Source organism: Sciurus carolinensis, chromosome 18 (genome assembly GCF_902686445.1).
Source record: "Sciurus carolinensis chromosome 18, mSciCar1.2, whole genome shotgun sequence".
NCBI classification, from domain to species: Eukaryota; Metazoa; Chordata; class Mammalia; order Rodentia; family Sciuridae; genus Sciurus; species Sciurus carolinensis.
This window is the reverse complement of record NC_062230.1, coordinates 40,167,798-40,192,633: the sequence shown is the minus strand read 5'-3', so window position 1 is coordinate 40,192,633 and position 24,836 is coordinate 40,167,798. Positions and strand designations below refer to the sequence as shown.

At 42.7% G+C, this 24,836-nt stretch overlaps 1 protein-coding gene across 1 annotated transcript in view; it reads right to left on the bottom strand.

Annotated features, from left to right (window-relative positions):
- The window catches only part of Meiob (meiosis specific with OB-fold), a 27,363-nt gene extending 2,527 nt beyond the window's left edge, over positions 1-24,836 (bottom strand). Inside the window, 15 exon segments of the mRNA XM_047533923.1 lie at positions 806-868; positions 870-910; positions 913-989; positions 2,735-2,888; positions 3,704-3,805; positions 7,289-7,315; positions 7,318-7,383; positions 7,615-7,667; positions 8,594-8,694; positions 10,602-10,797; positions 13,444-13,516; positions 15,023-15,154; positions 18,437-18,494; positions 20,078-20,152; positions 24,778-24,836. Of these exon segments, the coding sequence (XP_047389879.1) occupies positions 806-868; positions 870-910; positions 913-989; positions 2,735-2,888; positions 3,704-3,805; positions 7,289-7,315; positions 7,318-7,383; positions 7,615-7,667; positions 8,594-8,694; positions 10,602-10,797; positions 13,444-13,516; positions 15,023-15,154; positions 18,437-18,494; positions 20,078-20,146 (1,212 nt within the window). The 5' untranslated portion in view covers positions 20,147-20,152; positions 24,778-24,836.

The window sequence follows — 24,836 nt, the reverse complement described above, 5'->3', positions numbered from 1 at the left end:
GCAAGTGCATATGGCCCTGGGTTCAAACCCCGGTGCCACCAGAAGCAGAAGCTTTTTTTTTTTTTTTTTGTGGTGCTGGGGATTGAACCCAAGTCTTGCACTTGTAAAGCAAATACTCTACCAACTGAGCTATATCCCCAGCCCCAAGAAGCCAACTTTTAAGGGTAAGTTTTCTGAGCTGGATCTTTTGTCGTTTGGATTGGTTTGGTACTGGGGATCAAATCCAGGGCTTAGCATACGCTAATGAGATGGTTTTAACAATAAAAACCACCTGCCTATCATCAAGTGCAAGTGCTGGTCCAGTCTCCAGGTGTCTGTAGCAACTAGGCCAGGGAGAGAACACATGGCTGAATCTATACAGCTGGACAGAAGAATCTGACCAGGCCCTCCTGGAACAGCCACTGACTGCCTGGCCAGCATCCTCAGCATGTTGTTTGAGCCATGGTTACTTGAATGTATAAAACATCATGTTTAGCCCCCTACTTTGCTGAAGCCCTCAGTCATTCAAAATCAATGTTGGCTAGGATTTTAATATGCAATATGTAATAATTTGTTCATTAAAGCAATTGTGTGTTTAAGCCAAGATGCTTTTTCCCAGTTCTTTTTTAGTGAATTAATTTCTACCAAATGTTCATCAAATTAAATTTTTTTTTTTTGGGGTGCTGGGGATCGAACCCAGGGCCTTGTGCTTACAAGGCAAGCACTCTACCGACTGAGCTATCTCCCCAACCCCCTCAAATTAAATTTGAGGAAAAGAATTCAGTTTGGAAATATTTCTAGACATTTCATCATTATTGCTATTTACCGTGCAGCCCAAGGTCTCCTCAGCAACACTTCCTGTGAGGCTACAGGAATGGAGGGTACCCGTTGTGATCAGTAAGATCAAGCAGCATGTGGAAACTGAGAAAACAGACTGAAGTCCTGAAGAACCTTTGCTGCAAGTTGCACAAGTGTTAGATGCTTCGTTAACAATATAACCACAGCTGGAACTGAAAGAAATGAAGATGATGAAACATGTGATCCTAAGTGACAGATTTGATTTCTGGCAGAAACTGTCCTTCAAAGTGTGAGTCAGCTTGTGGGACGACGTGCTTGGTGCCCCAGCAGGACCTGAGACAGGAGTGAGGAGCAACATCAACGCTGAGTCCACTCCTACCACTGTCCGCTCTACCTCTCTTCCCTCTGCCGGGTCCGCCCAGTCAGAGGACCTGCCCATCTCACTGCCCGCTGGGACCTTCCTCTCTGGCCCCAGCCCACAGCCTGCCTTCTCATGACAGCTTCTCCCTTGTGCTGCAGCCACATCTCTCCCTTGTGCGGCAGGTGAGTTGAGGGCAGGAATCCGGAGGTCAGTGACTCACTGTGGTGGTTGGTACATGCAGTGATGAGAATGTGCAGACCAGATGCACACGCACTAGTGACCACGTGGCATCTGGAGAAACCTGAATGAGATCACTGGATTGAACAGATTCAGTCCTGGCTGTGGTGAGTACGGTAACTGGCAAAGTGTTCCCACTGGGGTAAGGCTGAACAAAGGATGCAAGAGAGTCTGTATTCTTTCTTACAATTCCATGTAAATCGAAAGTTAGTTCAATAAAAATTTCAATTACAAAAACCCACAGGGAGACTCTCACTTCAGATGTTTCTTGCCAAGCATGGTCTGGTCACAATTAGTTAATCTACTGGGGCTCATTTTCCATGCGAGACATGACCTCCACCTTGGAGAGAAGTCACGTGGATCATGTAGTGGAGAATCACATTGCTGCAGACATGCCAACCAAAGTTTTCTACTAGATTTAAGACAAGTTTGTTATTCCAATTAAAAGTATTACATCTTTATATTTAAGGATTATGGAAATATGGTAATTTTATTTTACTTTAAAAGTCAATTACAGGACTGGGGAGATAGCTCACTTGGTAGAGTGCTTGCCTTTCAAGCACAAGGCTCTGGGTTCAATCCCCAGTACTGCAAAAAAAAAAAAATTCAATCACAGTTGGATGTGTTGGCACACGCCTATAATCCCAGTGACTCAGGAGGCTGAGGCAGGAAGATTGCTAGTTCAAGACCAGCCTCAGCAAATTCAGAAAACCCTATTTCAAAATAAAAATAAAAAGGGCTGGGGATGTGGTTCAGGTGTAAAGCACCCCTGGGTTAAATTCCCAGAACCCCCCCCCAAAAAAAAGTCAATTATAATCTTTGAATCTAAATAGTTGGCCATAAAAAGTTCTTTTTTTTTTTTTTTTTTTTTTTTTGGTTGGGTACCAGGGATTGAACACAGGGCACAGGGGCAATCAACCACTGAACCACATCCCCAGCCCTATTTTGTATTTTCTTTAGAGACAGGGTCTCACTGAGTTGCTTAGCGCCTCACTATTGCTAAGGCTGGCTTTGAACTCATGATCCTCCTGCCTCAGCCTCTGGAGCCACTGGGATTACAGGTGAGTACCACAATGCCCAGCTGCCATGAAACTTTTAATTATGGCTTACTTATTTATACATTTCTCTCAAACAAGAAAATACTATTTTGTCAAAGAATAGCTTTAACTTTTTTTTTAAAATACCTTTATTTTATTTATTTTTATGCGGCGCTGAGGATCGAACCCAGGTCCTCACGTGTGCTAGGCGAGCGCTCTGCCAGCGAGCCACAGCCCCTAGCTTTAACTTTTGTAAAGTCTAAAATTTATTAAAAATTATTCCTTATAAAAATGAATTTGCTAAAATAATTTGTCTCCTTACCATCTATTTCGAACTACTTTCATGGTTTCATCATCAATGTTCAGTGTAGAAATGTAAGCATAAAGAATGCCGTAGAAAGGATCTGCTTTTCTTTCATTCCTCAAAGCTTTCACCTTCAACTGCTCAACTGTATAGACGTCAACTATTGTATTTACTAAAAATAAGAAGTATTTCAGATGCAAGTATATGGACAGAACAAGAAGAATCACACCCTAGTGAAAAAGCCCTGAGTTCAACAGAGAACACACAGTTAGCTCGAATTAACAAGATTATCACATTTACTAGATTAAACTGATTATGTAAATGGTAGAAGGCAAATAATAGGCAAAAGGGAAAACAATGAGAAATTAACTCACTAAATGAAGAATCTGTGGTCAAGAGATACCATTATGCAGCTGGGCATGGTGGCACAAACCTGTAATCCCAGTGGCTCAGGAGGCTGAGGCAGGAGGATCACTAGTTCAAAGTCAGCCTCAGCAAAAGTGAGGCAATAAGTAACTCAGTGAAACCCTGCCTCTGAATAAAATACAAAATAGGGCTGGGGATGTGGCTCAGTGGTCGAGTCTCCCTGAGTTCAATACCCCTCACCCCTTCCAAAAAAAGAGATACCAGTACAAAGTCAGAGACTGGGAATGCCAGCAGTTCACCAGGATGGAAGAGGCTCACCCAGAACAGCTAAAGTTTTTTCCCCCCTTTCTTTCTTTTTTAATTGTAGATGGACAGAATACCTTTATTTATTTATTTATTTTTCTGTGGTGCCGAGGATCAAACCCAGCATCTCACACATGCTGGGCAAGTGCTCGGCCACTGAGCTACAATCAGTGCCCCCAGAGCCCCCTAGCTTTTTGAAAATGGAAATATAGTAGTTACAGACTAAGAATATAGTGCCTTTCACTATGTCAAATCAAAACTTCACAGGCCCAATTCTGGCCTTTTTAAAAATCAAAAAATAATTAAAGGGTCACTTACAATTTATGGATTCTTTCAAATAAATGTCAATCTCATCAGCCACAACATTTGTTTCTTTATTTTCTCTTATAAAATTCAGTAGGATGTTAGCTTCTGGTGTGTCTTAAATTGAAAAATAGGGAATAAGCAAACTGATTATCATTTAAACCACCATGAAGTATCCAAAATTACTTTTAACAGTAAAAAAAAAAAAAAAAAAGACATATAAGAATGCAGTTGAATAGAATATCACTAACAATATGACACGACATGAGCAGTGTGTACCAGGTGTGGCTAGTAAAAAGAGCAGCTTACAAAACGATGGCACGGGAATACCCTTTTAATTGAAAAAGTATATATATGCAAAACTATCTGGAAGAATAGCCATGAAAGAAATTATGGTGGAGTATAGGTTATCTTTATGTTTTTTTTTATTCTTTTATGCATTTTTCTGAATTTCATATGTATTTCCTTCCTTATAACAAATGCTTTTTAAAAAGATTATTTTAGCCAGGTGTGGTGGCGCATGCCTGTAATCCCAGTGATTTGGGAGGCTGGGGCAGGAGGATCACCAAGTCCAAGGCCAGATGGGCAATTTAGGGAGAAAGCCATTTCAAAATAAAAAGGGCTGGGGACGTAGCTCAGTGGTAAAGCGCCCCCTGTTGTCAATCCTCCGTACTGGAAAAAAAGTTATTTTAATGCCTCGCTTTTCAAGTTGGAATAATGGAATATGAGTTTTTTCAAGAATAGTTGGCAGGTGTTCCAGATGCCTAGAAGGTGACTTTGCAAAAGGGATTCTCATGCCTTCAGCCCCAAGAACCAGCCTCCTACATGTGACTGAGCGCCCCATCCCACTTGAGCATTCTACAGATTGTCCTGATTCCTTAGCAGATTTAGAAGCTCTGCTCCTGCTCCCAGCACACGCATGTCTCTGAATTTTCAGTATCCAGCAGAGTGACAATCCTTTCATCCATCTGATCATTCATTCACCCCTACCTTCCACAAAGGATTTAAGTTAACACCTGGCAAATAAAAGACATCCAATGAATATTTGTAAATTAGCGGGAGGACGAATTAACATTTTTGAGGACTAACAGAACTGCTGCACATCTCACAAGAGCAGCTGCTGAGCAGGATACAGCAATCAGACCCACCAGCTTCTTGAGAGGAGCTGGTAGGGAGGGTGGGGTGCAGACCACCACATAGGCCTCCACTGATGACAAGGTGATCCAGACTTGCTGTGGGGAGGGCGGGATTCCTACTCTGCGGATTGCTGTCAGCGCAGAGAAAGCAAGAGGAAGGCCTGGCATCCTGGGGAGGATGGACACACAAGTCATTTGAAGGGTCTTCCTTTCTAAAGGTAGGCTTAGTCCACTAAATTAGAAATCAGACTGAGTTAAACAAGCACACACACTTACACACCCTTATGTGTACTCTCTTTGAAACTGGTCTCCTTGGCATATTAAATTCAAGAGATCTATTGTACAACATATTTTGTTTTGTTTGTTTGTGACTAAGGCTGACCTTGAACTTGGGATCCTTCTGCCTTGGCTCCTGAATCACTGGGATCATAGGCATGTGCCACTGGGCCTGGCTAGTTTTGAGTTTTTGATAGAATTAATCAAGTTTGATTATTTTTCCACCAAACAAATCCAACTTTTAGACTTTTTCCTAAATTAAACTTATCCTCAAAAGTACAGATTTCCTTCCTTTATTTTTGTCTTGTGTGTGTGTGTTGCTGGATATGTGACCCAGGACCTCACCCTGCTAGGCCAGCACTCTATCACTAAGCTACATTGCCGATCCAGGGTAGTAATTTTCTATCAATGATATTAGTAAATATAACAACAAACCACTCATCTAAATACATTATTTAAAATAATAAACCAAAGTAACCCTCTCCAGAAAACATCAGGAATTGAAGAGTGGCATTATGGACCTAAATGTTAAGAAGAGACCTTGGCAGTGGTCACCATCAAGCTTCAACAAAGCAGTGGGAGCGATCCTTTCACAACTTGATCTGACGCCGTCAGCTGTCATTGCTCTGCTCTACCCTCTGGCCTGCTGCCCCAGCCCCTCCAAAGTGACAGCCAGTGCCCTGGAGCAGCCCCTGAGGCCTTCTGGATCTGCCTGCTGTCTCTTCTCTGACCCTCTCCTATTCCTCTCCCTGTACTCCCTGGGCTCCATCCAGTCACAGTGGCTTCTTGCCATTCTTCCCACACTGGTGCACAGCGGCCTCAGAGCCTGTGTGAGGCTGCTCCCACTGCCTGGAATATCTTTCCCTTAGGGGAACCCCTTTGCCTCCTCACCAGTCTTTGCTCAAACACGGCCCCTGCAGCAAGGCCTGCCTGCACCCTGTATGCCTGTACACACAGGCTCCCGGGATCCTCCTTACCCTGCTCCTCTTTTCCTCAAATATTTCATGATATGTGGGTGTATTTTCTTTATTATTTATCATCTGTCTCTCCTCAGTTGAAATGTGAGCTCTGTAAGAGTGAAGAAATGTGTGGGCTGTGTCCCTGGACACTAGACAGCACCCAGCATATAGCATGTGCTCAGACATGAGAGTCAGTTCTATCACCCCTGTGGCGCTGCTTCCAAGGAGACAATTCCAGGTAATAGGTGTGTATGACTTGGTAGCCCTAAATAAAATGACTCATAATTTTACATCGTATTTCAGGTTATCTCTATTCTATGTCATATCTCTTCTAATAACTCTGATAATGGTTTAGTCAAAAACATAAAATTGTTTTATCATTCTGAGTCACCGGTAATGCTGTTATAGACCAATAGAGTGAGCTTATTTTTAGAACGGTACTTGCTATATCTGTGTCTTCTGGAGCTGGGACTAGCCCAGGTCTGGTAATTCTGCGTTCCCTGGCAGTGCTGGGCTGATGCTATGTCTACACTGGGAAGCACCCTGAGCACACTTGAGGCAGCAGCTCTCGGGTTCCCCAAGTCCAGCTCCCCAGCTCATGCTGCTGTGAACTGTCTCCTCAACACCCATTCCAGGGTCCCTGGGTACTGAAGATGTGAACTAATAATACACTAGGTATATGCATGCTTTTTCAGGGTTCTGGAAGTAAAAGTTATTTTAATGTGGTAAAACCCAATTTACCTTTTATTTATTTACTTATTTATTTTTGCAGACTGAATGTTGAACTCAGGGGTCCTCTGCCAGTAGCTATATCCCCAGGCTTTTTATTTTTTATTTTGAGACAGGGTCTAAGTTGTTGAGGCTGACCTTGAACCTGCGATCCTCCTGCCTCAGCCTCTCAAATTGTTGGGATTACAGGTGTGTGCCACCACACCTGGATGAATGTACTGTTTAAATAGTCAATAATTTAGGCTATTCAATAATATTAACCTCTCAAAAATCATCACAATGAATGATGCTTCAAAAATTAGCCTGATTTTTTCACATTTCTTTGGTAAATATATCAAATATGCACTGATTTTAAGTTTTTAAAAAAGTCATGTAAAGCAACTTTTCCCTTTCAATTAAAATTAAATTCAAACTACAATTTCATTCTTAAATACACTGCACAAATACTGGAATATGTTTATGGTTTTTTCCAAGTGATGAGAAACTTCAAAAGCTCTTACCTGGATTGGTCGTAATAATGGTTTTGAGATCACAGTTGCTGTCATGCAGTTCCGAAATTTGTCAAAATTTATTCTTACATCTGAGGCAAATATTACTGTTTTGGGGGAAGAGACATTTTAAAATTATTACATGGGGGCTGGGGGTGTAGCTTAGTGGCAGACTGCTTGCCTGGCACATGTGAGGTAGGTTTTGATCCTCAGCACCACATAAAAATAAACAAAAAAAATAAAGGCAAGTTGTCCATCTACAACTACAAATTTTTAAAAATTATTACATGGGAGGATAAAAATAGCAACTATTGAACAGAGTCATAGAATTCTGGTACCTGTTTCTCGTGGCATCCACCTCTGTGCAAGTAGAATGGATTCATTATCCCAACTGCATTTATTTAAAAAGAAGTGAAACAAATTGAATACATTAGAAAAATCTGATAGTGACAAAGGAAGAAAGGAAAATTAAGGACATTGGCTTCTACCTGTTAGCTCACAGAGTAGTTGACGTCTACATGATAAATCACTCTTTCAACATACACTCTCCTCTAACAAGCTCTGCTGCTCTACTAATTCTTTATTTTCCCAGTTTTTGGTCCCTTCAGGCTAGTGAGAATAGAGTGACTAAAAGTCTAAAGACTTTAAAGTAAGTCAAACTTTCAAACCATTAAAGTAGGACTCCTAACAGATAAATTGTTCAGGGGATTTGATGATGGAATGCACTTTTCAGTGGTTTCCTTGGTGCACAAGCATCAAGAGGCTGAATAAATCCTTGTACACTGAAGTGCTTTAGGGTACAGCTCACTCTGTGCCCCACTTCACTCAAGGTATTACCAAAGAACTGCAAATTTGGGCTTGTTTAATATAAAAGGAACCTAATAAAACACCATTATTATAAAATAGAATATAATAATAAAATGCTTAAAGTGAAGTCCATCTAGATCTTGTTTTAAGATGGCATATAAAACAGCTTGACATTCAAAAGATAGGTTTATTTTTTCACATCATTTATCTTCTATTATTATTCCTCTGTTGATATGGAATTCATGTGTGTGTGTGTGTGTGTGTGTGTGTGTGTGTGTGTGTGTATTGCTTGGGATTGAGCCCAATATACCACTAAGCTATATTTTTATTTTTTATTTTGAGACAGAGTCTAAATTACCAAGATCCTCCTGCCTCTATCTCCCCAGTAGTGGGATTGCAGGTATGTGTTACTGCAGGAGGCTGAAGTTCATGGTTCTTGGATAAGAGGAAAGTATTCTGTCTTGGTGATAGCAGCAGAATGTCATGTTTAGAATGAATGTGGAGGATTACCATGTCATTGTAAAAGAAGGTTCTGTCTCATCATAGAGTTTGATTTCACACCTCTGGCCTTTTCTTCGGTCTGAGGTTGTAAAACATTTTGGTTCTCCAACCTTAGAAATTGAAGGAAATCATTATTCTTCACCTACAGATAGAAAGGCATTTAAATGTCTGTTGATATAAATACTCAAATGTCTATTTCTTAAACATTAAATTAGAAATATTAAAATAACAAGAACCACTAATATATTTTTGATGATTTTTAAGGCACTTTCTATTTTAACTAAGTGTATCTAGCTGAAGCTATAAACTTTGCACACTTTGAAAAGCGATAGAGACATATGTGTTTAAAGTCAAGACTGCATCTTTCAGCCTGCCAGGACAATTGCTATATGGCAGTCCCCTGGTAGAGCTATGTGACCTTCACAAGGGTAGGAAGTGGGTTTTCAACATCTGTGTGTCTACACACAGGCACAGAGCCTGGCGTGGAGATGGCGTGATGGAAGGCACTGCCTCTCTATTGATACCTCCTTTGCCTTCTTCATAGGGTCAAGGTAGTGAGTCAAATGAGGGGCATACAGGAAAGCACTTGCATATGGTGTCCAGTTTGAAGACGCAGAGGCCCACTCAGGGGCCCTCGTCTCCAACCAAAGGGTTCTCCTATGGGAACAGCAGGCACCTCTGGTGGCCTCACAACCAAGCTCCCAAGCAGTCAGTTGGCAACCCCCTATGCTATTGTCACCTCTGCACCATGGGTAGGACTGATTCCTGTGGGAAGGAGCTGAAGAAAGATGAAAATGCACCAAGAAACAGGCTCTGGCAGAGAAAGTCAGAGGACTGTCGCCCAAGAAGTGGGCAACACAGGCGACAGAGGTGTCTAGGGAGGAGTTTTAAGTGAAAAGATGGTGGAGGTGAGAGGGAAAAATGAACAGGCCAAACACTGGTGAGGAATGTAAGAGGGTGGAGGCCACGGGCGACAAGGGACATGAAAAGAAGTGAGGTGACCCATGGAAAAGGGGCCAGGCTCATGGGGGCTGCTGCAGAGTTTTGCTTACGTTCCTGCTGAGACAGACCTCTGCCACTGAGCCCCACCCCAGCCCTGTGCTGCCGGTGAGACAAGGTCTTGCTCAGATGCCAGGGCTGGCTCTCAACCTGATCCTACTGTCTCAGCCTCCTGAGCTGGGAGGAGAGGCGTGGCCCTGCACCGGCTCAGACAATTCCTACTGCATCACACCTGTGACGAATCACGCAGCACTGTGTGGAAATGGAGCAGCGCACACACTTGGCTGGCAGATTGGACTGGAACTGCCTAGAAAGTGGCATGTCCTGCATTTCAAGACTGACACGTAGAGGGTTGATTCCTCTATCCAAAACAATATCGGGTGTTCCTCCTTGGCAGATGCTGTGCTAGGTTGGGGCTAAGCGGAGAGGGCTGAAGGCATGTGGCCTGTGCAGCCAGGGCTTGCCACGTGGTGGAGTCAGCACTCTCTCAGCACAAGACCAGAGAGCACTTAGGATTTACTTCAACACTAACTAGAAGTGTGGAACTCCAGACGTGATCTTTTGATGACCATCCTTCTCTAGAGTTAAGAAATTACTCTTGCCCCTTGAACGTTCTACGTGTACTTTTACTTTATGAAACTTTACTTTTGAGATCCACCTCTAGATGTGTCACTGTGACTTAGCCCGGCAGACACAGAACTCAGAACTGGCTGCAGTCTCTGAGGGATGGACAAGACGCAGGCAGCACCCCAAACTATGGAGTGCTGTCCCTGCCTGCTTCTCACCAGCAGGGAGCCACCAAGCATTCAAACACAATTTTGTCTTGCTACTCATTCTCAGACAAAATGCCACTTTCCTTTTAATAAGAAGGGTTGCCACGTTCTTAACTCCTCCATTTATTACTAAGATATGGAGGAAATTACCCTAGCTGATTCTGACCACCACATTCTAAACACAGATTACATGCCAAGACTCTCCCAGCCAAACTGCATGTGACTTTGTTGAGGTTTTAACTTACCGATCTCACAGCTGCAAGCACATTAATAATCCTCCCATCCAGACTGTGTCCATTTGCAACAATGTCACCCAATGAGTAATAATCTCGAGACTCTTTAACAGGTAAATGTATCAAAGAGAGCAACTTGGTGTCCACTTCATAACTGGAACAAACTTTTACCATTGAGTGATTCTCACTGAGCAATAGTTTATAGTTGCTAAATTGTGAAAACACACAACAAGTTAATATCAAATTATTTCTAATGGAAAAATACGTCCAGTTTCATAGTTCAATCACCTTATAGTTGTAACTTAGACTATATTTTAAAATCTACATTTTAAACTCTTAGAAACACTGAAAAACATTGCAAAATATTTTTGTCTAAAATGTACATTTTTCATCTCAATCTTCCAATTATTTCTTTGGAGAAATGACATATACTTCCAATAAGGAAAATATTTGGGGATCAATGTGTGCTGGGTTCTATGCACACTATCAGTCTGACCATGCCAGGGTCTGAACTTCACTTCAGGCTCCTGGTCTGTAACACAGGAGAGGAAGACTCTGAGACCTGCGGGGTTGTAAGTCCTGAGCACTTGCTATCCCTCTCTTCTACAACTATGGCTGCTCTGCCTGGGTGCCTTAGGTCAAGGCCCATGTTTTACTTCCACACTGTTCTGTATGGAGTAGAGGCAGAATATTTTCAGTGCTCCGAATTGAGGTGCTCTTCTTCTACTTCCAACTGTCAAGTTCTTCACAGCAGTTTATTTATTTTTTTTATTTTTTGAGACAGGCTTTTGCTATGTTGTCCAGGCTGGTCTCACACTCAGCTTAAGAGTCCTCCAGAATAGCTGGGACTAGGTGTGCACCACCGTGTGCACTTCCACAGCTCTCCAATCCACCCTCCTCCTCTTTCTGAGTTATTCACCTCATCATTTCTCTCCCAAACTGTTGTCTTCACTCCTAAATAAGCTTTGTTACCATGCATTCCACACAAAAAAAGTGGTTTTCCTGAGTCACAAATGTGAAACACTTTCTCAGCTCAAGGACCTCCTGTGGCTACCCTCAACCAAGGAATGAACCTGGATGACAGGCCACACTGTCTGTGAGTGTCTCTGCTTCTCCCTTGGGCTTCTCCTCCTCCTGGTCCTTTGCACTTGGCCCATAATTACAGACATGTCAACTATTAGTTTATAAGGTTAACATTCGTAGGTGGAAAATAGTTCAACATCGGCAGTTTCATGTGATTCGACCTCTAACGTATCTAAAAAGGTCCAGAAGTTTCATGTTGGTTCCCTCTACTCGAATGTTCTTCCTTCCCTCCTTTCCTCCCTCCATTCATTCATTCCACAAAAGTTTACCGAGAATCTATTATGTGCCAGACTCTAACTGAAGCATGGGGACACAACATGAAGAAGACAGATAAGACCTTTGATCTCATGAAGCTCGCGCATGATGGGAAGTCACAAGAACAACTAGTCATATCACCTCAGCACGACCAGGGTCAGACCAGGATCATGACTGACAGGCTGACAGTGTGGGGTGGGGGAAATCCTGCCCAGCAGGGCTACTAGAGACAGAGCAGATGGGAGGGGCAAAGGGGCGACACACAATGGAGATATCTACAACGGGAAGCCGCAAATACTCAGGCAGATGAGAGAAGAGAGTTCCAAGCAGAGGGACTAGAAGGTGCAACAGTTCTTAGTGCAGATGAGTTCAGGGTGTTCACAAAATGGAAAGAAGTTCATGTGGCTGCAGAAATGAGCCTGAGAGTCTGATAGAAGACAGGTCAGAACAGCAAGTGGAAGGAGTGGCCGTGGATTCAGGTGTCCATGCAGTAGACTGCTGTGTCCACCTAGAGCCCCTTACAGATCAGCCATGGGTCAGCTGCACCTTCCTCTCTAGAATTGCCCTTGGCAGAACCACCTTGGAGATTATGGTCCGCTCCCTCAGGAGTTGTGGGGTGAACTTCAGCCAGTGACTGATTCAGGACACAAAGCTCAGCCTTGCCCCCCCCCCCCCCCCCCCCCCCCCCCCCCCCCCCCCCCCCAGGGCACTGCTGCACTCCAGAGTGCCCTCCTGGCTACAGGTGAGGCTCCTGGCAAACCCAGTTCTCTGGTCAGCCTCTCCCCCACCCAGTCCTTGCAAGGTGCTCCTGAGAGCTCTCCTCAACAAGCCAGTGGCAGGAGAACTGATCTCCCAAGTTCTGCTTTCAGGGACCCTGACCTGGGCGGTAAGGCGCTGAGTAGAGTGACACCTTGACATAAAATAGATTTATTTTTTTCTTCTACTTGCTCAGTTTTAATGTGACTAAAGCCAAACTTTTGTAATTCCAAGAATGAGAATCATCAAAGCATGATGGGTCCTCCATATCTGGGTGTTCTGCATTCACAGATTTAACCACCACAAATAGAAAATATTTGGAAAAAGCAATAAAAATAATACAAGTAAAACATAATACAGTATAAGAGTTATTCACATAGCACATATGCTGCATAGGTATTATAAGTAGAGATGATCTCAAACATAGGGAGCACATCCATGTTATGCTCAGACACTACACTCTGTTCTAGGAGGGACTTGAGAATCATGGATTCTGGTATCTGCAGAACCAATCCTCCACAGATGCAAAGGAAAGCTGTACTAAAAGCAAAGTCACTTTTTCATGTTATTGTATCAAAGTAAATTATCTGATGAATTATCTCATTTATGTCAAAGATAAGTGTGGTAAGAAAGAATTACACTCAAGTTTCATATTGCAGTCGAGCACCTTTAGTAAGCTCTCTGCTAATCTGATACGAAATTATTAGTAATGATCCTTCTGGTACAAAGATGTTGATTTCTGTGCTAGACAGATATTTACCTAGGAGTTGCAGGGCTGAACTTTTCTTCTCTTTCTATTTCCTTTCTTTGGATCAGGGGATTTTCAATCATCACTAAAACAGAGGGCAAAATATGGCAACATTACACAACAGGATGAATCAAAACACACTGTACATAGCCATGGACCCAACGCTGTGGTTCTAGACCCTGAACTAGGGCCATGTGTCCTTCACAGGCATCTTCTTGTGTCACTGTGTGAAACAGAATCCCGGGGAGCAGGTCACCAATTTGACCCTGGATGACTTTTTCCAAAGCTTTACCTTTATGTCCCAACCTGTAAGTCATACAAATATCATTTCAGTTGAACTTTTTGATTGGGTCACCACATGCCCCTCAATGAAACACACATTTGATCCACCTCCACTCACTCCACACTCAGCCTGGGAATGACAGGAGGGAGGTGGAGAGCGTGCAAAGCTAGGAGCTCTGTGAACGCAGTGGGCAGAGTTTCCCTCCCAGGGCTGGTGCCATGCCCTGCCTTGTCCACTCCTCACACAGCATCTGGGATTACCAGAGGTTGAATCACTAGAGGTTTTATACTGGACAGTAGCAGAGCTAGAGTTGGAATTCTTCTGATTCAAAATCTGTGCTCTTTTCACTCTACCACACTAAAATCCTACCTACATTTATAATCATCATAGATTTTGGGCATTTTAAATCCTTTATCCTGTTCATCCTCACAACCATCAACCTATATCTTAATACTGAGATAAGTTTCTCTCTCTATATATAATGGAAGTTCTGGCATTCATTCAAGGAATATTGGTGGAAACTCTGACGCTTGTGAGGTTTTCTGTCTTCATAGCCATATGTTTAATAACCTTGTTGACTGAAGAGCCACACCCCTGAGAGCTAACTACAAGGCAGTCTGCATTAGGCACTCAATAGATGGGCTGCTTGATCCCCATCTCAGAAAAGAGTGGTTTGATTACCTCTACCCTTTCCCTTATCTTTTTCTAGAGAGCTGGTACACATGCTTTCTGATTTCTTGCTCGGCTAGATCTGTCATCTCCTGATTGACACTACACACTGAATACAAGGCACCCTATCTTGCTCACATTCACAGGAACCCAAAGGGGTATTGCTTCATAGTTGAGGCCCAACAAGGTTAAGAAACTTTCTCAGAGCCACAAGACAAACGAATGTTGGATTTGAATCCAGATCAATGTTTTAAAAGTCCTGTTCTTTCTGTGCTGTTGAAGAGGTACTGGGGTGTGGAGAAGATACAGATTTGGTATCTCAACTGAAAGTAAATTCCTTAAACACCCCACTAAAATTCAAATATCAACTTGGATCAAATCCAATCAGTGCCCCAGTCTATGTCTACAGAACGAGAAGTGATGAGAATAATAATAGGGGTTGATGCACACCAAAGCGGGAGTAGAACCACAGCTGGCCTGGTGAAGCTTAGCTAGCTGTGTCTGCCTGCTCCCAGCAGCATGTCAGGTTCTGCGGAATCAAAAGTGTCTTATTCCATCTGACTCCCTCAGTGTTGCTGCTGCAAATGTGACACAGGAACAATCCTGTCACAGACAGTTTAAGATCTGGTGCTAACTTACCACACTCACCAACCCTGAAGCTGTCAGAGAGTGACCTGATGTAATCTTCATGGCCCCAGGATGTTGCATTTACAAAATGGGCTGGTGAATCACGAATGGTAAAGCTGAAAGTGTATCTTTCTGATCCAATATCTATGGGAAAAGCAATGCTTTTATTTTTTAAGTGAGTTTAATATTGACTTTCAACAAGAATTGTTTAATCAAATGATCAATTACTGATGATTACTATGATGATAAAAATACTCCAACACATGGTAGAAAATGTTATTTCAGAATGTACACCCCATGACAAGTTATGCTTGAAACAGATTCCCTCTGAAGTTAAGGGTGACTTCCTGGTAACTTTTTTTTTTTTTTCATCCCAAACCGCATGCTGAAAACAGACACCAGGAACATTAAGATGGACAGTTCTCTGGCTAACTAAATCTGCATATATATTTCCCATCTTTTGTCCCACTGTACTTGAGGAGCAGGACCATGGTCAAGCCGTTCCTTCTGGTAACATTTTCATGAATGACCAAGTGAAGTGGACACAGCTGCCAGTGTAGCTAGTCCACCTCACTACTGGCCCTTTCCCCAGTTATGTGTCTTGGGGAAATGTCACATGGGCTTGAACTGTCCCCTTGTTACCTTACATTCTCCATTCCTTTTTTTTTTTTTTTCTCATTACTCCTGTCTTGTATTTTATTTCTTACAATGACTAATAAAAGGAAAGCAATAACAGGTATTTATTTAACTTTCTCAAACCCAAGAACAACTAATTGTTTTATTACCTATCAAATAGAAAAAACTTAATGGATTTCGTTTATGGCTATCGTTTTCACCTAAGTCGTTCACACCTAGTTATTTAAAAACAAGTTGTGTGCTACCAAGGGAGAACCACTAGGGGTCAGCAAGTACACATTTTCCCAAACTGGAACAGTATTGTTTTTGGTAATCAAAAGGTTTAATAGCCTGGGGTCTGGCCTAGTAGTTCGGTGGTAGAGCACTTGCCTAGCGCATGTGAGGTGCTGGGTTCCATCCTCAGCACCACATGAAAATAAATAAGTAAAAGGTATTGTAACACAACCTAACATACAGAAGCAAATTACAACATACCCTGAACTGTTACTGTTACTTAATCTACCTTTGAGGAAAAAGGAACAGGATGGGAAGAGTGGGAGACTGAAAGAAGAACTTTGTCAACTCGGTGACATTGTGTACTGTTTAAACTTTTTGTGGAAATGTGATGATATGTTGTATGTGCAATGCTTAAATCAGTAAGCATACTTTCTCCAAAAAAGGTGTGCTACAGGTGTCATCATAAAAAGAAGTCAGACAATACAGACATGTGCTTTTACCCTCACAGTCTAACAGGTGAAAAATTACATCATGAGACTGTGTTGTGGCACACGCCTGTAATCCTGTAACTTGGAAGGCTGAGGCAGGAGGATCGCAAGCTCAAGGCCAGCCTCAGCAACTTAGTGAGGCCTTGTGTCAAAATAAAAAAAAAAAAGGATTGAGGATGGAGCTCAGTGGTAAATTGCCCCGGGATTAAATCCCCAGTACTAGAAGAAAAAAAAGAAAAGACTGTCATTGTTATCATTTTAGGCAATACTTTAATCATTGCTTTTTTCCCAATTCATGTATTTGAAGTTATGCCTGCTAGAGCTTAGTAAAAAGAAAGATATCTAGACTTCCTCAAACTACTAAAATGGTAATGCCTATCTAATTAATTATTATGAAATAAAGTATATGTGCAAACAGTATGAGACACCTTAATTATTACCTCAAAAACAAAAATGGTGTATTTATATGAAATGAAACGAAAATGAAAGTACCTATCACTATACTGTAAACAGAAGTAACCCTGCCATGATCACTCAGGTCTCAGGTGATTCTAGCAAAATTAACATCTTTCATCCAAGCTATCAGCTGACTGGCTAGCTAGAGTTCTGCTTCATCCAAGCTGCATACAAATACCATCCTGTGACTTTTCATTAAAAAAAAAAAAGCCCTCGTGCTTGTGTGTGTATGTGTTAGTGGGGTACTAGTGATCAACCCAGGGTCTGGCACATGCCAAGCAAGCCCTCTACCACTGAGCTACATCCCCAGCCCAAGATGATTTGATTTTTAAAAACCCAATTTTAGTCTGGACTTACGTTTCCACAGTTCCAAAACTCTCACACAGGTCAAGCATCTTGGTAGGGACCACTAAGGCCAGAGTTAACTGTTTTTGGTTTTTGTTTTTGGCACTGGGGATTGAACCCAGGGGAACTTTACCATGGTGTTGCAGGAAGCGGCAGATGGCACTAGAGGAGTGGGAAGAATCAGACTTGACTTCACCCTGGCAGGTCCAGAGGAGATCAGCACTCCAAATTCTGAGTGCCCCTCACAGTTTTCCACAGCATTTATAGGCTGTGTAGTGTCTTGAATTTTCTAGTCTAAAATGATACATGGTTGTGTGCAGGGCTTCAAAAAATGATATACGATTGTGTGCAAGGTTTTCAAGCAGGAAACATCTTTACAGAAGCAGAGAACTGGCTCCTTTTATAAGCTCTTCAATAAATCTCTAGCCCTGACACCCACCCCCCACCACCAGGCTTCACAGGGGCATTTACACTTCAAAGGAAAGTAGTTAGATCCTAGGGAAAGTCCTTTACAATCCAAAAGGTAGGAGTGAATGGTGCTAATTAGGTTCCCTGGAAAGGAGGACTAGAATAGGGAGGGGAACTCCCTTTCCCAGGTACTATTTCCCAGGCACTAATCTCATGGACAGTGTCCTTAGTTTATTTTGCATCCAGGCCTGGGTTAGTTACCAATTACAATGAAACCTCCCTGCTCAAAAACTTTATCATCCTGTCTTACTTGAGATTCATGTGTTTATCTGTCACTGTATCTTTCAGGCTGAAAATGGTAGCTGGCATGGTGTTCTTACTATGGGCCCACAAGATGCTAGTTCTTACCCAAAATAACTCATCTAATTCTCACTTCGGTTTTATTTATCCCCCTTTCACACATATATACAGGAAAGATCCTAGATCACTTAGAGACCAAGTGAGGCCAGTCAGTCTAGCTCCAAGTTTCTACTCTCAGGTGCTATTTTATCTGAAAATCATATGAGCCAATTTCTACTTTACCTTTACACGTGTAGAAATGTCAAATAAACTCATGTTGAGACAAGCTAATGAACTGGCCAATTTAATTACTTATTTCAAAATGCTAAAATGCTATTACATTTGAGAAACATCACATGCAATCATTAAAAACAGGATTTGTCCTCACACGTATGGCCTTGACCATACAACAGAGAACATGGCCAGTGCCCTTAAGGAGTTCAGCAGGCATGGACTTTTCACTCAGTTAAATATTCATTGTATATCATAAGCTACAGTTAATGAAAAATGAAGCAAAGAGTTAAACTTTGAACTCAGCTCTTTCTGTCTGGAAAGCCTTTGACATCTGTTTTCCCAATAACTACACCGATAATTTTCTGAAAAACAAAAGAGTATAGAAGACCAATATTAAACACAGATGTAGATGTAAATTTAATTTCATGGACTTGTTATATTTTACTGGCTCTAACAAACATTTTTGACTAGGAACCATTTAATGTATTTATTCCAGACAAACATCTAAAAGAACTTCATAAATGTTCAATTCCACAAGGAATAAGTACAAAGCAATAAGACAGTTAACTGCTATTGCAAATATAATCATTTGATACTTAGTATGGTTCTACTTTATTTCCAATCACTAGATAGAGCACAGTAACTGCCCTGTGCTGTCAGTCCTTACTGAATTCATCCAAAGCACATGTATGATACAATTTAAATTTGCCATGGTCTTCAAAGCTTTCCTTTATACAGGGTTTTCTAACATAAAATTGCTTAGCTTCTTAATCCAAACATGCTGGACAGTAATATTAATTAAACTTTAACAGAACTTACACATTGCTGCTAAAAAATCTAAATTCTCAAGTCCTGGATCTTAACATTTATCTATCTTAACATCTATCAACATCCCTTAAATATTTAATGTTCTCTTTGACAACTACCAAAGAAAATTTTAAACATGCTTTCAGAAATAAAAGATAATTATTTTTTTCTGAAGGGAAAAGCCTAAATTTGTATTACTAGCAACTGATTTTAACCTTGTAGTAATCTGTGACATTTAAAATACAGTCAAGGACTATCATATTCTGATTGAACTGTTAGCTAATTTTCTTGCATTTAGATACATTACCATTAGTTCTGAATTCCATATACATGCACATCCCACTCAATTTTGTTGGAGAAACACAACTAACAGAAATGTTGAGTAAAACTTACTAACTGAAGAGACAATTAGCAAGTGGTTTGCCTTTTAAGGAAAACTTTTTGTTGTTGTACTTTGAAGGAAAACTACAACAACAATTATGATTTTTAATATGAATAAACTCTGAATTCCAAATATTAAAGTTACATGTAAATTTATCCCATTTTAAGAAATCTGATTTGCAAAAGCCAAATGTAAACAGCACACTGGTTAAAGACAGGGACAGTAATGATGAACAGTAACTGCTTCAAGATAAATATAGTCCCTTGCGATTCCACCCAGACTTACTTTAAATAAATAATTGTCTCCGCATGTTAGAAATCATCTCCCCCAAACTCCCCCCATAAAAGTCATGAAAAGCACCATAATGGCAAGTATTTAAGACAATAACTTGAATGATTTGACTTAAAAGCAAGGAATGAAAATTATTTTATACTGCTAAAACTCAGCGTTTATTAATGTACCACTTTATATTATACAAAAATACTTGATCATTTGGAACAACTTGAATGATTGCTAGTATATTGACAATCATGTCTCCTACTCTACAGATGAAGGTTTATTTAAATTTAAGTCTCATAAATATAAAGAAGCTTAGGGATACTTAATATCTAACAATAATACTAATACAGTGAGTGTCCATATACTTGTCAACTATACAAGCATGTGCCCAATGAATCAATAATACTGATACAACATAATTTTACCACATCAAGTTTCATTAGAGAATGATTGGACTACCCTATCGTTGAAACCTACCAGATTAGCCATATTTGGATGCAGATCTGAAAGTGCAGTGAAGGCCTTTGGTACAAAAGAGCTTGCCATTTTAATCTGCATTGTGGAAAATATAATTTAGATGTATAAATTAAATATTCAAAATAAACCATGAAGATTACGAAATTTTAAAAAAACTGGGAAAGCACTGGGTATTTTATTCATTCTTTGGAAAATTTTTATTATAATGATGAAATGTAAATTAACACAGATTTAGCCTACAAAAAACAAGTTTAAAATGTCCCTTTATTATTTTGAATGACATAACTAAGTAATGCCCAGAGACACACATATCTTATGAATGTTCACAATTAATAGAAATGTTGAGCAACTTTCTAACTAAAGGTAAAATTAGCAAGTAGCTGACCTTTTAAGAAAAATAACAACAATTTTTTAACATTAATAAATTTTGAGGAGTGGGGCTGTAGCTTAGAGGCAGAGCACTTGCCTAGCATGTGTGAGGCACTGGGTTTGATCCTCCAGCACCACAAAAAACAAAACAAAACAAAACAAATAAAATAAAGGTATTCTGTCCATCTATAACTCAAAAAATTCTTTTTAAATAAAAATTAAGAAGATAAATTTGAATTGCAAATTATTAAAGTTACATGTAAATTTTTCCCTTTTAAAATGGGATATGACATAGCTAGGTTTCAATTTTCACTTGTACTTTTTAAAAGTGAGTGGTGTGTGGGCTGGGGATATAGCTCAATTGGTAGAGTGCTTGCCTTGCATGCACAAGGCCCTGGGTTCAATCCCCAGCATCACAAGTGAATGGTGTGGCCGGTCCAGTGGCACATGCCTGTAATCCCAGTGGTTTAGGAGCCTGAGGCAAGAGGATCGAGAGTTCAGAGCCAGCCTCAGTAACTTAGCAAGGCCCTCAGCAACTCAGTGAAAACCTGTCAGTAAGACCCTGTCTAAATAAAATACAAAATAGGACTGGGCATGTGGCTCAGTGGTTGAGTGCCCTGAGGAGTTCAATCCCTGGTACCAAAAGAAAAAGTGAATGGCTTGGCCAGGTTTCAAGTTTTCACTTTCTAAAGCAATGCAAAATTTAGCAGTCTTTGAATACCACATAAATTTAGAGTTTCTTAGGAGATGATTCAATGGGACATTTGAAGATTTAAATACTAATTAGCATCAAGTCTCCCTTAAAAATACAGCAAACTCTACTGTAAGCACCTTAGATTATGCATTTTGTCACACTGTGTGGGAGGATAGGTTGTGATTTTGAACACACCTCTAGATGATAAGTGCCATAAGGACAGAGGTGACATCTTATGTATGCTTTCATCCCTCCCTTTCCATCTCCTCCCTTCCCCTTTTTTTCCTTTGTGTCACTGGGAATTGAACCCAAGGAGGCTATACCACCAAACTATACCCCAGCCCTTTTTAGATTGGTTTTGAGATAGGGTCTTCGCTGAGTTGCCCAGGCTGGACTCCAACTCCTGGTCACCCTTGACCCTCCGCAAGTCCTGGGACTAGTGGCCTGCACCCCAGCACCAGGCTGTGTGCATGATTGGGTGCTACCTTGCACAAAGAAAACTCACTGAACGCAAATAAATCATGGCTTGTGCCTCATTATCTTTACTATAAAAGGTCTTACTGGAGTAAAAATCACAAGCTATGCCAAACAGATTGACTCGCTTCATTTATAAAGCCCAGCCTCTCTAGCCTCTTCAACTCCAAACGCCCTCACCCAAGGCTGTAGTGCAACAGGTGTCCTACGCACCTGGGTTTCAGGGAGCCTGTGGAGTTGGTCAAGGGTTTTACATATCAGTACCACTAGTTTGTGTCTTGTGTTTTGACATTACTGAGCTTCATATGCAAAACCTACACACTGAGTTCTCTACATTTTTATCCCTCAGCTGTGAGAATTAGAGTATGCACAGGCACCTGGATGTTCCAGGCTCTTGTTTGTCAATGCTGTTTGTCAATGGCATCCAGGGCAGCAGCTTTTGCATTCAAGGCCTTCAGGCCAGAAGAAACAACCAGGAATTAAGTGTTAAATTTCTCACTCTTTTTGGCCAGATCTTCTCTGGCTTAGTATGCAATATCACTCTCAGAAATACTCGTAAAAGTATTGCAGATTCATTTATTCATCCATCCATCCATCTGACCAATATTTATTAAGAGCCTACAAAGTGCCAGACAAAGTCCACTGAGGTAGCTCAGTGTGGAGCGGTTGCCTAGCATGTGGAAAGCCCTGGGTTTGATCCCCAGCACTGAAAAAGAAAAAAAAAAAGTCAAGTGCTGGACAATTGAGGTGGGAGAGGATGACTTTTCAAGTGATTGGCTTTTATATAAAAACACAACCCACCTACACACCAACTTCTCAAATTTTTATCCCTTAGCATTTTTTGGTGGTCAGTGACTTACATGATATCGTATGATCTCTTTGAAGTTTCTTCAGTTCTTACAATTATTCAGATTATATGGTGATATATTTTATAGGGTTTGTCAATAAAAATATGACTTGCTTCTCTTCCTGGACATTTTGAGAAATACAAGATTAACATGAACTAAAGAGTTCAATATGGGAATTCAGTGATTTCTTAATTCATCAGCGACTATTGTCCTTCTACTTTACAAATGTATTTCCTTTGTCTCCAGTGCTGTCTCCTAGCCCAAGGTTCAGTCATTCCTGAGAGTACTGCAATAGCCTGATTTCTGTGTATTCGTCTAACACCCATGGATCAAGTGTCTGACGCATGTCAGGTGCAGAATCAGGAGAGGGGACAGAGCTGTGGGATGGTCCCTGAACTGCTCCCTGTACCATCCAGCAGCCTTAGGGAGGAACAATGGGCACAGAGGGCCAGATGTGGGACCCTAATTGTACGGCCACCAGGCCACCCTCACAGGGGTGCAGGGAAAGCAATGCTGGGGGACTCCACACATTCGGCAGTGGCACTGAAGCCACAGGTGCCCGTCATGAGATGCGCCCACACAACAGACAGTAGCAACACCATCACCATCTCTGACAGCTCCCCAGCACAGGCTTCCTGAAGTCCCCTCCCTGAGCTCTGAGTCCAGCTCCTACTTCTGAAGGGTGAATGGCCGTCTGACTTGAGTCCAGCCTGATGGACTGGTTTCCTCCCAGACCGTCCTGGTCCTTGTTTCGTGTGGTAGGCCCAAGCTTCATGTCCCAAGCTGGAGCTTGCCTCCCGAGGAGAGAGCTCCCAGGCATCCTCAGGTCTCAGGTAGGGAGGAAGGCAGACTCCCTGGACCCAGGTAAGGAAGAGACACTGCTAGCTGTTCATTCTAAGAAGATGGTTGGCTCACAGGTCAAGCAAAACCTTATTTTTTATTGTGGTGTTGGGGATTGAACCCAGAAACACACGATCAATGAGTTGCAGCCCCCAGCCTTTCTATTATCTATTTTGAGACAGGATCTCCCTAAGTTGCCCAGGTTGACCTAGAACTTGCAACCCTCCTGCCTCAGCCTCCTGAGTCACTGGGATCATAGGCGTGAGCCACCATGCCAGGTCAATTTTCTGATTTTGAGGCCATGATGGCAAATCCTGAGCAGTCTGGTTAGTGAGCTAGACACCTGGGCCTAGGACCAAGGAACGGTGAGCAGAGGAGTAGGAAGGAAATCCAGGATGAGCTTTGCTGACCGTGTTACTTCCCAGAGCCAGGAATGCGTAGGTGTGTGCCTGTGTGGGCTGCCTATTCTTTTCAGAATGAGAGTTACTCAGGGGTCCTAAGGATAGGTGGTGTGCTGGGGTGAGGAGGGGTGAGGAGGGGAGAGGAGGATGAGGAGGGGTGAGGAGGAGTGAGGAGGGGTGAGGAGGAGTGAGGAGGAGTGAGGAGGAGTGAGGAGGGGTGAGGAGGGGTGAGGAGGGGTGAGGAGGAGTGAGGAGGGGTGAGGAGGAGTGAGGAGGGGTGAGGAGGGGTGAGGAGGGTTGAGGAGGAGTGAGGAGGGGTGAGGAGGGGTGAGGAGGGGTGAGGAGGAGTGAGGAGGAGTGAGGAGGAGTGAGGAGGGGTGAGGAGGGGTGAGGAGGGGTGAGGAGGGGTGAGGAGGGGTGAGGAGGGTGAGGAGGAGTGAGGAGGGGTGAGGAGGGGTGAGGAGGGGTGAGGAGGAGTGAGGAGGGGTGAGGAGGGGTGAGGAGGAGTGAGGAGGGGTGAGGAGGAGTGAGGAGGGGTGAGGAGGGGTGAGGAGGGGTGAGGAGGAGTGAGGAGGGGTGAGGAGGAGTGAGGAGGGGTGAGGAGGGGTGAGGAGGGGTGAGGAGGATGAGGAGGGTGAGGAGGATGAGGAGGGTGAGGGGGATGAGGAGGGTGAGGAGGATGAGGAGGGTGAGGAGGATGAGGAGGGTGAGGGGGATGAGGAGGGGTGAGGAGGATGAGGAGGGTGAGGAGGATGAGGAGGATGAGGAGGATGAGGAGGGTGAGGAGGATGAGGAGGGTGAGGGGGATGAGGAGGGTGAGGAGGATGAGGAGGGTGAGGAGGATGAGGGTGAGGAGGATGAGGGTGAGCGTTTTGGAGAGGAGCGTAGGGACGAGGCGTCCATCCGGTTTTCGGGTCGGCCCAGCCCTCGGAGCAGCATGGGGTCCCTCGGTCCAGGGCGCCCGTCCACTCCGTGCGCCCTGTGCCACTGCCCCCAAGCGGGCGGCCCTGCCTGCTCAGGCCCTGCCCGCGCCAGCCGGCGTCTCCCGCGGTGCTGCTGGGTGTCTGTGCTCACCCCGTGCGCCGTGGTGTCTCCAGCGCCTCCGTCACCTGCGCGCCCCGGTCCTCAGCCTG